Source organism: Hypanus sabinus, chromosome 21, assembly GCF_030144855.1.
Source record: "Hypanus sabinus isolate sHypSab1 chromosome 21, sHypSab1.hap1, whole genome shotgun sequence".
Lineage (NCBI taxonomy): Eukaryota > Metazoa > Chordata > Chondrichthyes > Myliobatiformes > Dasyatidae > Hypanus > Hypanus sabinus.
In genome coordinates, this window is record NC_082726.1 from 2278874 (window position 1) to 2293668 (window position 14795).

General features: G+C 43.6%; 1 protein-coding gene across 2 annotated transcripts in view; it reads left to right on the top strand.

Annotated features, from left to right (window-relative positions):
* The window catches only part of LOC132378738 (threonine--tRNA ligase 1, cytoplasmic-like), an 89695-nt gene that overhangs the window by 26300 nt on the left and 48600 nt on the right, over window positions 1-14795 (top strand). For both annotated transcript variants that reach the window (XM_059945848.1, XM_059945849.1), the window contains exon 3: window positions 2207-2330. In XM_059945848.1, the coding sequence (XP_059801831.1) occupies window positions 2207-2330 (124 nt within the window). The remainder of the gene's footprint in view (window positions 1-2206; window positions 2331-14795) is intronic.

Below are 14795 nucleotides of genomic sequence, written 5' to 3' on the forward strand. Positions count from 1 at the left end.
ACAGTCGAACGGGCTAGTGGAGCGTTTCCACCGTCACCTGAAGTCGGCCCTCATGGCCCGCCTGCGAGGAGCCAACTGGGCGGACGAGCTTCCCTGGGTCCTTCTCGGCATCCGCACAGCGCCCAAGGACGACCTGCACGCCTCGTCGGCCGAGTTGGTATACGGCGCGCCCCTGGCCGTCCCCGGGGAGTTCCTACCAGCCCCGAGGGGGCAAGAGGAAGAACCCGCTGCAGTCCTGGGCAGACTTCGCGGGAAGCTCGGTAACCTGGCCCCCATACCCACTTCACAGCATGGGCGGCACCCGACCTGCGTACCCAAAGACCTACGGAACTGTAAGTTTGTGTTTGTACGAAGGGGCGGGCATCGGCCACCGCTGCAGCGGCCATACGAGGGGCCGTTTACGGTGCTCCGGAACAACGGGTCCACGTTCGTGCTGGACGTTGGGGGGAAGGAGGAGGTTTTCACGGTGGACCGCCTCAAGCCGGCCCATGTGGACCTGGCGCAACCGGCCGAGTTTCCGGCGCCTCGGCGCAGAGGCCGACCTCCCAAGCAGGTTCTGGCCCAGGCTGTGGACATTGGGGGGTGTATCGCCGGTTCTGGGGGGGGGTTATGTGGCGGCTCATTTCCTAGCGTATGCGAACCGACTCACAATTAGATAGCCTACGGGGGTTTGCGAGCACAGAGCTTTGGAGCCTCTTCGCCATGGGGGGCCGGTTGACAGAGGCTTAAAAGTGAGGCTGAAGTTTTCGAATAAAGTTTTTCCTTCGACTGCAGTTACCGACTCCGTGTCGTAATTTTAGCGCTGTTTGTAGCACACCGCTACAACATCTCTAACCATCGGTCTGAGCGCGTCCCTTCTCTATCACCCTAATGCGGGCCCTCCCTTTTGCAAAGGGAGACTTTTACAAAGTCTCCGAGCTTTGTCTATTTGTGAGCCAACCGCCCCTTCCTCTGTCTCTTCAGTTTGGTTCCCACCACCCACCCCCCCATCAATCTTAGTTTAAACTCTCCCCAATAGCATTAGTAAACCTCCCTGCCAGGATATTGGTCCCCTTGGGATTCATCTGCAACCCACCCTTTTTGTATTAGCCACTCCTGCCCCAAAAGAGGTTCCAATGATCCAGAAATCTGAATCCCTTCCCTCTGCTTCAATCCCTCAGCCACATATTTATCCTCTACCTCACTTTCTTCCTATGCTCATTGTCACGTGACCCAGGCAGTAATCCCGAGATTACTACCTTTGTGGTCTTGCTTCTCAACTTCCTTCCCAACTTATCGTAGTCTGTTTTCAGGACCTCCTCCCTTTTCCTGCCTAAGTCATTGGTACCAATATGTACCACACCCTCTGGCTATTCTCCTTCCCACTTCAGGATATTGTGGACACGATCAGGAACATCCTGGACCCTGGCACCTGAAAGGCAAATGACCATCCGTGCTTCTTTTCTATGTCCACAGAATCGCCTGTCTGATCCCCTTACCCACTGATTCCCTATCGCTGCTGCCTTCCTATTCCTTTCCCTACCCATCTGAGCCACAGGGCCAGACTCTGTGCCAGAGGCGCAGCCACTGTTGCTTACCCCAGGTAGGCCATCCCCATCAACATTACTCAAGCAGGAGTACTTATTGTCAAGGGGTACACCATAGGGGTGCTCTCTAGCATCTGACTCCTGCCCTTCCCTCTTCTGACTGTTACCCACTTATCTGTCTCACAAAGCCCCGGTGTGACTACCTGCCTATAGCTGCTGTCTATCACCTCCTCACTTTTCCTGACCAGCCGAAGGTCATTGAGTTGCATCTCCAGATCCTTAACACGGTCACTAAGGAGCTACAGCTCGACACACCTGGCGCAGATGTGGCTGTCCAAGAGGCTGGGAGTCTCCTGGACTTCCCATATCTGACACCGAGCACAGAACACCAGCCTCACATACAGTATTCCTGTCTGTCTTCTGCATAGGCAACCTACCTGAATATTTGCCACATTTCTTCCGTACATTTCCCTGAGAACATCTCTTTTAACCCAATATCACTCCTCACTCTTGGATTGTCCACTCTATTTTCATTGTTCCCTTTGCACTGCACAGTCCATTTAGTTGTTGTGAGCAGAAAGTGACTCTGTATCTGTATGTTGGTCAGATTTTTGATTTTATATTGAGGATCAGAAAAAACCTGTGCACTTGTTCTGTTAATTAACTCTCTCTGGTTGCAGCTGGGAATTAGCAGAGAATTCGCTTGTAGCCAAGGTCAGTGGTGAGCTCTGGGACATGGATCGGCCCCTTGAAGGAGACACCAGTGTTCAGCTGTTGACGTTTGAAGATCCTGAGGCACGAGCTGTAAGTTACCCATCAAAGTTAGTGCAGACTGCTCACTTCATCGTGATATAAGCGCAGGGCAGTTGATATCAACTCAGGGCTGGGCAACTGATATAAACTCAGGGCTGGACTGTTGATATAAACTCAGGGCTGGGTTGTGAGTATATACTCTTGTCTGGTCTTTTGATATAAAGTCAAGGCTGGACTGTTGATATAGAAACATAGAAAACCTACTGCACAGTACAGGCCCTTCGGCCCACAAAGTTGTGCTGAACATGTCCCTACCTTAGAAATTACTAGCGTTATTCATAGCCCTCTATTTTTCTAAGCTCCGTGTATCTATCCAAAAGTCTCTTAAAAAACCCTATTGTATCTGCCTCCACTGCCGTTGCCGGCAGCCCATGCCATGTACTCACCACTCTGCATAAAAAAACTTATCCCTGCCATCTCCTCTGTACCTACTCCCAAGCACCTTAATCCTATGCCCTCTTGTGGCAGCCATTTCAGCCCTGGGGAAAAAACCTCTGACTATCCACACGATCAATGCCTCTCATCATCTTATATACCTCTATTAGGTCATCTCTCATCCTCTATCACTCCAACAAGAAAAGGCCAAGTTCACTCAACCTGTTTTCATAAGGCATGCTCCCCAATCAGGGCAACATCCTTGTAAATCTCTGCACCCTTTCTATGGTTTCCACATCCTTCCTGTAGTGAGGCAACCAGAACTGAGCATAGTACTCCAAGTGGAGTCTGTCCAGGGTCCTATGTAGCTGCAACATTACCTCTACTCTCCGAAATTCAATCCCACAATTGATGAAAGACCAACACACAGAGTCAACCTGCGCAGCTGCCTTGAGGTGTCCTGTGGACTCAGACCCCAAGATCCCCCTGATCCTCCACACTGCCAAGAGTCTTGCCATTAATACTATATTCTGCTATCATATTTAACCTACCAAAATGAACCATCTCACACTTATCTGGGTTGAACTCCATATGCCACTTCTCAGCGCAGTTTTACATCCTATCAATGTGCCGCTGTAACCTCTGACAGCCCTCCACACTATCCACAACAACCCCAACCTTTGCATCATCAGCAAACTAACTGAAAGAGCCTCTGTCAGTCCTGACGAAGTGTCTCGGCCTGAAACATCGACTGTACTTCTTCCTATAGATGCTGCCTGGCCTGTCGCGTTCCACCAGCATTTTGTGTGTGTTGATTGAGTTTCCAGCATCTGCGGATTTCCCTGTGTTTACGCTGTTGATACAAACTCAGGGCTGGGTTATTGTTGTAAACACGGCAGGGGTATCGATATATATCAGGGCTGAGCTGTTGATATAAGCTCAGGGCTGTTCTTTTGATATAAACTCAGGGCTGGGCTGTTGATATAAACATGGCAGAGTTATTGATATAAACTTGGGGCTAGGTTGTTGATATAAACTCGGGTGATGTTAATATAAATATGGCTGAGGTTTTGATAGAAACTGGGCTGGGCTGTTGATATCAGCTCAGTACTGTGCTGTTAAATATCAACTCAGGGCTGAGCTGTTGATAAAAACTCAGGGCTGGACCGTTGATATAAACAGGGCAGAGGTATTGATATAAACTTGGGATGGGTTGTTGATATAAACTCTTGGGCTGATGTTAATATAAACACGGCTGAGGTCTTGATAAAAACTCTGGGCTGGGTGTTGATGTAAACTCAGGGCTGATGTTAATATAAACACGGCTGAGGTCTTGATAAAAACTCTGGGCTGGGTGTTGATGTAAACTCAGGGCTGTGCTGCAGCTATAAACACAGCAGAGGTATTGATATAAACTCAGGGCTGATCTTGATATAAATACTGCAGAGGTTTTAATGGAAATTTGGGTCTGGCTGTTGATCTGAACTCATGGCTGGGCTTTTGATACAAACTCAGGAGTTGGATGTTGATATCAACTCAGGGCTGTGCTGTTGATATAAACTTATGGCTGGGCTGTTGATATAAAATCAGGGATGGGCTGTAGATATAAACAGGGCTGGTCTGTTGTTTTCAACAGTGCTGGCTGTTGATATAAACTTAGGACTGGGCTGTTGATATTAACTTCAGGCTGGGAAGTTGATATAAACTCAGAGTTGGGCTGTTGATCTAAACTCGGGGACTGTTCATACAAACTCATGGCTGGACTGTTGTTATAAACGCGGCATGGCTATAGATCTAAACCCAGGACTGGGCTGTTGATATAAAGTCAGTGGTTGATTAAGTCAGGGCCTGCCTGTTGATATAACAACAGGGTTATAAATACGGGTTGCTGTTATAAATACGGAGAAGTATTGATACAAGCTAAGGGCTGTGCTGTTGATATAAACATGGCAGAGGTTTTCTGTTCATATAAACTCAAGGCTGATGTTGATATCAACACAGCAGAGGTTTTGATAGAAACTCAGGCCTGGCTGTTGATATAACTCAGGGGTGGGATATTCATATAAACTCAGGGCTGTGCTGTTAATATAAACTCAGTGCTGGGTTGTGAATATCAACTCATTACTGGTCTTTTGATATAAAGTCAGGACCTGACTGTTGATATAAACTCAGGGCTGGGCTGTTGATATAAATTCAGGGATGGGCTGTAGATATGAACTCAGGGATGGGCTGTAGATATGAACTCAGGGCTGGGATGTTGATATGAACTCAGGGATGGGCTGTTGATATAAATTCAGGGATGGGCTGTAGATATGAACTCAGGGATGGGCTGTAGATATGAACTCAGGGCTGGGATGTTGATATAAACAGGGCTGTGCCATTGATACAATGTCAGGACTGGGTGGTTGATGTAAACTCAAGGCTTTGCTGTTGATATGAACACAGCAGAGCTGTTGATGTAACTCATGGTTGGACTGCTGATATAAACTCATGGCTGGACTGTTGTTATAAACAGGGCAGAGGTATTGATGTAAACTCGGGGCTGGGCTGTTGATGTAAATTCACTACTGTGCTGTTAATATAAACTCAGGGCTGGCTTGTTAAACGGTGAGGTATTAATATAAACTGAGCTCTTCATATAAACCCGGCAGGGGTATTCCGTTGATAGAACTCAGGTTTGAGCTTTTGATATAAAATCAGGGCTAGGCTGTTGATATGAACTCGGGGCTCGACTGTTGATTCAAAGTCAGAGCTGATGTTGATATAAACATGGCAGAGGTTTTGATAGAAACTCAGGCCTGGCTGTTGATAACAATTCAAGGCTGGGCTTTTGATATAAATTCAGGGCTGAGCTGTTGATAACAATTCAGGGCTGGGCTTTTGATATAAATTCAGGGCTGCGCTGTTGATTTCAACTAAGGGCTGGGTTGTTGTTCAAAAACAGCAGAGGTATTGAAATAAACCCAGGGCTAGGCTGTTGATATAAACACGGCTGTGGTATTCTGTTGACATAAACTTATGGCGAGTCTGTTGATTTCAACTCAGGGCTGGGTTGTTGATATGAACTTGGAGCTGGGCTATTGATACAAAATCAGGGCTAATGTTGATATAAGCACAGCAGTGGTTTTGACAGAAACACAGGCCTGGTTGTTGTTATAAACTCAGGGGCGGGATGTTAATACAAACTCAGGGCTGTGTTGTTGATATAAAATCAGGGCTGTACTGCAGATATAAGCTCAGGCTGGTCTGCTGATTTCAGCTCAGTGCTGGGCATTTGATATAAACTCAGGGCTGGGCATTTTATATAAACTCAACACTGAGCATTTTATATAAACTCAGCACTGGGCATTTTATATAAACTCAGCGCTGGGCATTTTATATAAACTCAGCACTGGGCTTTTGATATCAACTCAGGGCTGGGCTGTTGATAAAACTCAAGGCTTGGCTGTTGATGTAAACTGAGGGCTGGGCATTTGATATAATGCCAGGGCTGGGCTGGTGATATAAACATGGTAGAGGCATTGAGGTAAACTCGGGGCTCAGGCTGGTCTGATTTTAGCTCAGGGCTGTGCTGTTGATATAAACACGTTAGAGATATTCTGTTGATATAAACTCAGGACTAGGCATTTGATATAAACAGGGCTGGACTGTTGATACACACTTGAGGCTCGACTGTTGATATAAACTCAGGGATGGGCTTTTGATATAAGATCACTGGTGGGATGTTGATATAAACTCAGGGATGGGCTTTTGATATAAGATTACTGGTGGGATGTTGATATACACTCAGGGATGGGGTGTTGATATAAGATTACTGGTGGGATGTTGATATACACTCACTGGTGAGATTTACATCTCAACTCAGGGTTGCTGTGTTGATATAAACTTACAGCTGGGCTGTTGATATTAAATCAGAGCTGGGCTGTAGATATATACTCAGGGCTGGTCTGTTCATTTCAACTCAGCTGGCTTTTGATGTAAAGTCAGGGCTGGGCTGTTGATATAAACTCGAGGCTGGGTTGTTAATATAATCACAGTGCTGTGATGTGAATATATACTGACGTCTGGTCTTTTGATATAAAGTTAAGACTGGAATGTTGATATATACTGAGGGCTAGGTTTTTGTTATAAACATGGCAGAGGTATTGGTATATCTCAGGGCTGGCCTATTGACACAGATGTCCCCCGTTTTTCGAACGTTCGATTTGCGTCAACTCGCTGTTATGAAAGACCTACATTTAGTTACCTGTTTCCGCTAACAGAAAGTGTTTTCACTGTTACAAGAAAAGGCAGCATGAGCCGAGCAGACTTGCTGCTTCCCCGGAACTGCATTCTAGCCAGCATTGCTTAAACATGTGTCTGTGAGCATCTGTGCTTTATGTAGATTTATTTTGTGTATCCGTTAGCAAGATGAGTTCTAAGGTACAGTATCAGAAAAGCCTAAAAGAGTAATAAAGAGTAAGAGTAATAAAGGTATTACACAGTGTAAAACTAGACATAATAAAGTGTTTCGATCGTGGTAAACGAAGTAAGGACATAACGAATTTGGCAAAGGGTCTGTGGAAGTTGACGAAGATGATGTTGAAGAGGTTTTGGCATCCCATGACCAAGAACCAACAGATGAAGAGCTGAAGAGGAAAGGATAACAATTGAAGCCGAACGCAGTAGTGAACGGCCCAAAAGTGAAGACGTCCAGGAACTGAACGTGAAGCAATTGCATGAGATTTTTGCTGCGATTGACAACGCTGCAATGATTGCAGAAAAGTATGACTTTAATCTTGAAAGGGTACGTAGGTTTAGGGCAAGTTTGCAGGATGGTTTGAGTGCTTACAAAGAACTATGATAGAAAAATGCACGAGGCTAAGCAGTCAAGCATACTGTCGTTTTTCAAGCCTTCCACATCAGCCACAGCAGACGATGAAACTCGACCTTTGACATCGAGGCAGGCAGACATAGAAGGTGGTGACCTTCCTGCCCTGATGGAAACTGACGACGATGAGATGATACCCCAGTGTCCCACCACCCCAACCTCCGACGATTCAGCCTAACACACCATCATGTGTCCTCACTGTCTTCCCGATTCCGGTAAGTGAAATTACACTGGGCGTACATTATTTCTACTTTATATAAGCTGTGTATTTTTATGTGTTATTCGATAGCTTCATAGCTTAAAGGTTACTGGAAAAAGTGCTTCCGCCAGGAGCACTTGCGCTGTGTGTTTTTGCTGCGAGTGCTGCTGAGAGTGCTTGCGTGAAATTTTGGCTGCGATGGACAGTGCTGCAATAATTGTAGAAAAGTATTCCTACATTATATCAACTGTGTATTTATCAAATTATTCCTGCTTTTACTATATGTTATTGTTATTTTAGGTTTTGTGTGTTATTTGGCATGATTTGGTAGGTTATTTTTTGGGTCTGCGAATGCTTACAAATTTTTCCCATATAAATAAATGGTAAATGCTTCTTCATTTTATGACATCCCGGCTTATGAACCGTTTCATATGAGTGCTCTACTTTCGAATAGCGGGGGAAACCTGTATAAACACAGCTGAGGTATTCTGTTGATATAAACTCAGGGCTGGGCTGTTGGTTATAAACTCAGGCCTCGGCTGTTGAGATAAACACGGCAGAGGTATTCTGTTGATAGAAACTCAGGGCTGAGCAGTTGGTATAAAAACAGGATTGACTGGGTGGTTGAGATAACCTCAAGGCAGGGCTGTTGATAAAACTGAGGGCTGGGCATTTGATATAATGCTGGGGCTTAGCTGTTGATACAAATAAAGTAGAGGCATTGAGGTAAACTCAGGGCTCAGGCTGGACTGCTGACTTCAACTCAGGACTGGGCTGTTGATATAAACTCAGGGCAGGGCTGTTGATATAAACATGGCAGACAGTTTCTGTTGATATAAACACGGCTGTGGTATTCTGTTGATAGAAACTCAGGGCAGAGCTATTGATATAAAATCTGGCCTGGGCTGTTGATAAGTACTTGGGTGTGATGTTGATATAAACTGAGGGCTGGACTGTTGATATAAACTCGGAAATGGGCTTTTGATATAAGATCACGGGTGGGATGTTGATACAAACTCAGGGTTGTGGTGTTGATATAAACTTACTGCTGGACTTTTGATATTAAATCAGGGCTGGGATGTTGATATAAACTCTGGCCTGGCTGTTGATATAAACTCAGAGCTGATGTTGATATAAGCATTGCAGGTTGCAATGGAACTTGGCCTGGCTGTGATCTAAACTCATGGCTGGGCTTTTGATACAAATTCAGGGGTGGGATGTTGATACAAACTCAGGGCTGGTCTGCTGATTTCAACTCTGGGTTGGCTCTTGATTTAAACTCAAGACTGGGTTGTTGATGTAAACTTAGATATGGGCTGTTGACATAAACTCAGGGATGTGCTTTTGATATAAACGCGTTAGAGGTATTCTGTTGATATAAACTCAGGATTGGGCTGTTGGTATAAACTCAAGGCTGGGCTGTTGATATAGATTCAGTGCTGGGCTGTTGATATAAATTGAGTGCTGGGCTGTTGATTTAAACTCAGGGCTGGGTTGTTAATATAAACTCAGTGCTGTGATGTGAATATATACTCATGTCTAATCTTTTGATATAAAGTTAAGACTGGAATGTTGATATATACTGAGGTTTGGGTTTTTATTATAAACACGCGAAGGTATTAATATATCTCAGGGCTGGGCTGTTGATATAAACTCAGGGCTGGGTTGTTCTGATAAACACAGGGCTGGACTGTTGATATAAACTTAGGGCTGATTTGTTTTTATAAACTCAGGGCTGGTCGCTTTATATAAATTTACAGCTGGTCTCTTGATATAACCACAGTGCTGGGCTGTTGATATAAACACAGCAGAGGTATTCTGTTGATAGAAACTCAAGGCTAAGCTGTTGATAGAAACTTAGGTCTGGGCTGTTGAACTCAGTGCTGGGCTGTTGATATCAACTCAGGGCTGGGTTGTTGTTATAAGCACAGCAGATATATTGACATAAAGTAGCGTATGTGCTGTAGATATAAACACAGCAGAGGTTTTCTGTTGATATAAACTCAGGGCAGGGCTTTTGATAAACTCAGGACTGGGCTGTTGTTAAAAAACGGCAGAGGTACTGAAATAAACTCAGGGCTGGGCTGTTCAGATAAACACAGGGCTGGACTGTTAATATAAACTCAGAGTTGGACAGTTGATATAAACTCAGGGTTGGGTTCTTGTTAAAAAGCGACAGAGGTATTGAAATAAACTCAGGGCTGGCCTGTTGATGTAAACTCGAGGCCGGGCTGTTGATATATATACTCACGGCTGGACTGTTAATATCAACTCAGATCAGGTCTTTTGATATAAACGGCAGAGTTATTTGTATAAACTAATGGCTCGGCGTTTGATATAAACTCAGGGCTGGGCTGTTGATTTAAATAGTGCTGCTCTGTAGATATAAACTCAGGGCTGGTCTGTTGATATAATCTCGGGCTGGTCTATTGATATTATCTCGGGACTGGGCTGTGAGTATAAACTAAGGGCTGGGCTGTTGTTATAAGCACCGCAAAGTTCTTCACACAAATTCGGGCCTGGACTGGATATAAACTCGGGGCCAGGCTGTTGATATATATACAGGCAATCCCCAGGTTACGTATGAGTTCCATTCCTGAGTCCGTCTTTGTCGGATTTGTACGTAAGTCGGAACAAGTACATCCGATATTATTTAGCGTCAGTTAGTCAAACGTTTGTCTTAGTACATAATATATATTTTACTTTTCATTGCATATAAAACACTTAAGAAACATGTGTATTCCAATAATTAAACCACTGCTTTGCTTAGTAATAATTGTAGCTTTCATCGAGACAGGGGCTTTCACATGCTCCATTATTCTCACTTTATCCTTTAGAATTGTTCCGATCGTTGCCCGACTGTAGCCTAACACTTTTCCAATGACTGATGGCATTTCACCTCTTTCCAAACGCTTTATTATTTCCACTTTATTTTCAATCGTGATCGCTTCCCGTCAATGGAACAGAAACACTGCGGGCGGCGGGTCCCCAGCTCTGCCAGCTCTCGAGGTCCTCTGGGTCCTAAGGACCACCTAAATGGGACAAGTGGGGGTTGTGCTGGGTTTGGGTATTTGATCCTCCACAATATTCTGTGTGGGAATTTAAACTGGAGGTAGCAGTGTTTTTTATTAACGAGGTCGAGGTGTGAGCTCAACATCAACCTGGCATGGATTGTACGGGAGTCACTGGATCGACATCAACCCGGCACGGGAGCGGTTTGTCACTGGATCGAACTTGAGCCCAACGCTGATCTCACTGCGCCACCAGCCGACCAGAACTGGTGGGGGTGGGCAGGGGGTGGGGTCAGGGTGACTCTTACTAAGAAAAATTTAAGCCAAATACAAAGTTAAACACTCGACACAGTGTCAACAGCAACGACTTAAAATGGCGGTCGGTGTCGCGATTCGATTTAAAATAGTGGACAGTGTTCTCCTTCCTCGGTTCGTAAGTACAAGTTGTCCGTAAGTTGGATGTTCGTAACTCGAGGACTGCCTGTACTCATGGCTGGACTGTTAATATCAACTCAGAACAGGTCTTTTGATATAAACATAGCAGAGGTATTGGTATAAACTCAGGGCTCGGCATTTGATATAAACACAAGACTGGATGTTGATATAAACTCGGGTCGAATGTTGATATAAACTGAGGGCTGCAGTTGATGTATACTTATGGCTAGGCTGTTGATATATACTTATTGCCAGGCTGTTGATATGAAATCAGGGCTGTTCTGTAGATATAAACTCTGGGCTGGTCTGCTGATTTCTTTTTTTTTATTTTTTTTATTAGTTTTTCAAAACATTTTACAAATTAAAAACCCCAAATCCCAATGAGGAACATTAAACCCGTGCAAAATTAAGCATACAATAACAATATGCTACAAAGGAAGAGAATTTAACAAAAAAAAGCACCTAAATTAAAGACAAGTAAACTTAGTGTCCTCCCCAAGCCCCACAACACAAGAAAAAACAACAGCAACTCCAGACCAACCACAACACAATATAGAGAGTATAAGTCAGGACAGCCAAACTCCCAGACTGTGAATACACTCAGCAACAAAGGATAATAATGCCTTCTACCAGAAAAAAAAAGGAGCTGAAAGCAAGGAACCGAAAAGAAAAAAAACCATAGTCAAGAGGAAGGTTATGAAAGTACTCGATAAAAGGTCCCCAGACCTTATGGAACTTTAGATCCGAATTGAGAACTGAATAATGAATTTTTTCGAGGTCCAAACAGGCCATGATGTCATTAAGCCATTGAGCATGAGTGGGTGGGGCAACATCTCTCCATCTGAGGAGGATCAAGCGTCTAGCCAGGAGAGAGGCAAAGGATAATATTCGGCATTTGGTCGGACCCAGACATAAGTCTGCCCCAAAAACCGAACAGAGCAATTAAGGGGTTTGGTTCTAGGTGCTGATTCAGAATACACGATAACGTAGTGAAGGCATCTTTCCAGAATTTCTCCAAGCTAGGACAGAACCAGTACATATGGATGAGAGAGGCCACGCCCCTCTTGCATTTATCACAGAGCGGACTAACGCTAGGGTAGAATCGAGATAGTTTAGATTTAGACATATGGGCTCTATGAACAATCTTAAACTGTAAAAGGCAGTGGTGAGCACAAAGAGAGGTTGAGTTAACCGATTTGAGAACTGAATCCCAGCTCTCCTCAGATAAGGAGATATTTAAATCCTGCTCCCAGGCCATTTTGATTTTGTCCATGGGGGCTAGTTTATCTTGGATGATTGATATTAAGCCTTTACCTAGTGGATTCATGGAAAGAAATAGGTCCATAGCATTTTTCGCAGGCATTTCAGGAAAGTTAGGAATTAAAGGAGCAATAAAGTGTCGGATTTGGAGATATCTGAAAAAATGAGCATTGGGCAGATTGAACTTAACAGAGAGCTGCTGAAAAGAAGTGAAGCGATTATCAATGAAAAGATCTTCAAAATGTCTAATGCCCTTCCTATACCAAACCTGGAATGCTGAATCGTATGTAGTAGGTAAAAAAAGGTGATTATGAGCAACAGGGCTGGAAACGGAAAACCCCTGGAAACCATAGCATTTCCTGATCTGAGCCCATATACGCAAAGTGTATCTAACAAGAGGATTAGCTATTGATCTGGGCAGACTACTAGGGAGTGCAGAGCCAAGAAGTGCAGAGATAGATAATTCTTTAGTGGAGCTCAGCTCCATCGCCACCCAGTTAGGGCACTCGGGTTGGCCATGGAAGAAAGACCAGAAGGTAGCACAACGTATATTAGCTGCCCAATAATATAAACGAAAGTTAGGTAAAGCCATGCCAGCCTCTTTTTTTAGATTTTTGGAGATGGATTTTATTAATTCTAGAGCGCTTATTCTGCCACAGATATGACAGAATAATAGAGTCTAAGGAATCAAAAAAAGATTTAGGAATAAAAATTGGGATAAATTGAAATAGGTATAAAAATTTGGGGAGGACATACATTTTAACAACATTAATACGACCTACCAAAGACATAGATAGAGGTGACCATTGTACCAGTCTGTGTTTTATAGCATATGAAAGATTGGCAAAGTTTTCACGAAAGAGATCTTTAAACTTCCTTGTGACTGTAATTCCAAGATAAGTAAATTGATTATGGACTACTTTAAAAGGGAGATCACGAAATGTTAGTTCTTGTGCTTCTTTATTAATTGGGAGAAGTTCACTCTTATGTAAATTAAGTTTATAGCCAGAGATCTGGCTAAACTGGTCAAGAAGTGAAAACATTAGAGGTAAGGATGTAGACGGATTTGAGAGAAAGAGTAATATGTCATCAGCATAGAGAGAAACTTTATGCTCAACACCCCCTCTCCAAATCCCAGTCAATTCAGGGCAGTTTCGAAATGCTATCGCCAGAGGTTCCGTAGCCAAATCAAAGAGAAAGGGACTTAAGGGGCATCCCTGGCGGGTGCCACGTTTGAGATTAAATACTTGGGATTTCTGAAAATTAGTTAAAACAGAGGCAGTAGAACACAGGTACAGCAATTGAATCCAAGAGATGAAACTTTGGCCAAGATCAAATTTTTCTAAAACTGCAAAAAGGTAGTTCCACTCTATATGATCAAATGCTTTCTCCACATCGAGGGAAATAACACATTCAGGAATCCCAGTTGGAGGTGAGTATAAGATATTAAATAAGCGCCGAATGTTAAAAAAAAGGGAGACTGTTTTTAATAAAGCCTGTTTGGTCATCAGAGATAATGGAGGGAATGATGGTTTCTAATCTATGAGCCAAAACTTTAGCTAAGATCTTTACATCAACATTGAGCAGAGAGATCGGCTTATACGAGGAACACTCTGTTGGGTCTTTGCCCTTTTTTAAAAGAAGAATAATAGATGCCTCACTGAAAGAGGGTGGCAATTTGCCGTAATTAAACGAGTCAGATAATACTGAAAGTAACTGAGGAGAAAGAAGAGAAGAGAATGATTTATAAAATTCTACAGGGAACCCATCAGGTCCAGGAGATTTCCCTGAGGACAGTGCAGAAATTGCAGTAGATATTTCTTCTAATGACATAGGCGCATTGAGTTTGGCTTTGAAATCAGATGAAAGTGAGGGGATATTCAGATTCTGTAAAAATTGATCAACAGAGATATTGTCATTCAGAGATTCAGAGGAATAAAGCCGAGAATAAAAATTTTTAAATGCGTCATTAATTTCTAAATGATCCAATGTAAAGTCTCCGTTCTCCTTCTGGATCTTTGATCTTTGTTGTTTGGCTTTGGAACGCCTCAGCTGATTGGCTAGGAATTTACCAGACTTATCCCCATGAATGTAAAAGCGACTCTTGCTTTCGAGAAGTTGGCGTTTGACAGGTTGAGTGGACAAAGGTTAAATTTAGTTTGGAGTTCAACACGCTTCTTGTATAATTCAGGGTTCTTAGTTTGGGCATATATTTGATCCAATTCTTTAATCTGGTTAATGAGGTCTAAACGATCTGCACGGGATCTTCTGTTGAGATTTGCTGTGTAAGAGATTATTTGCCCCCT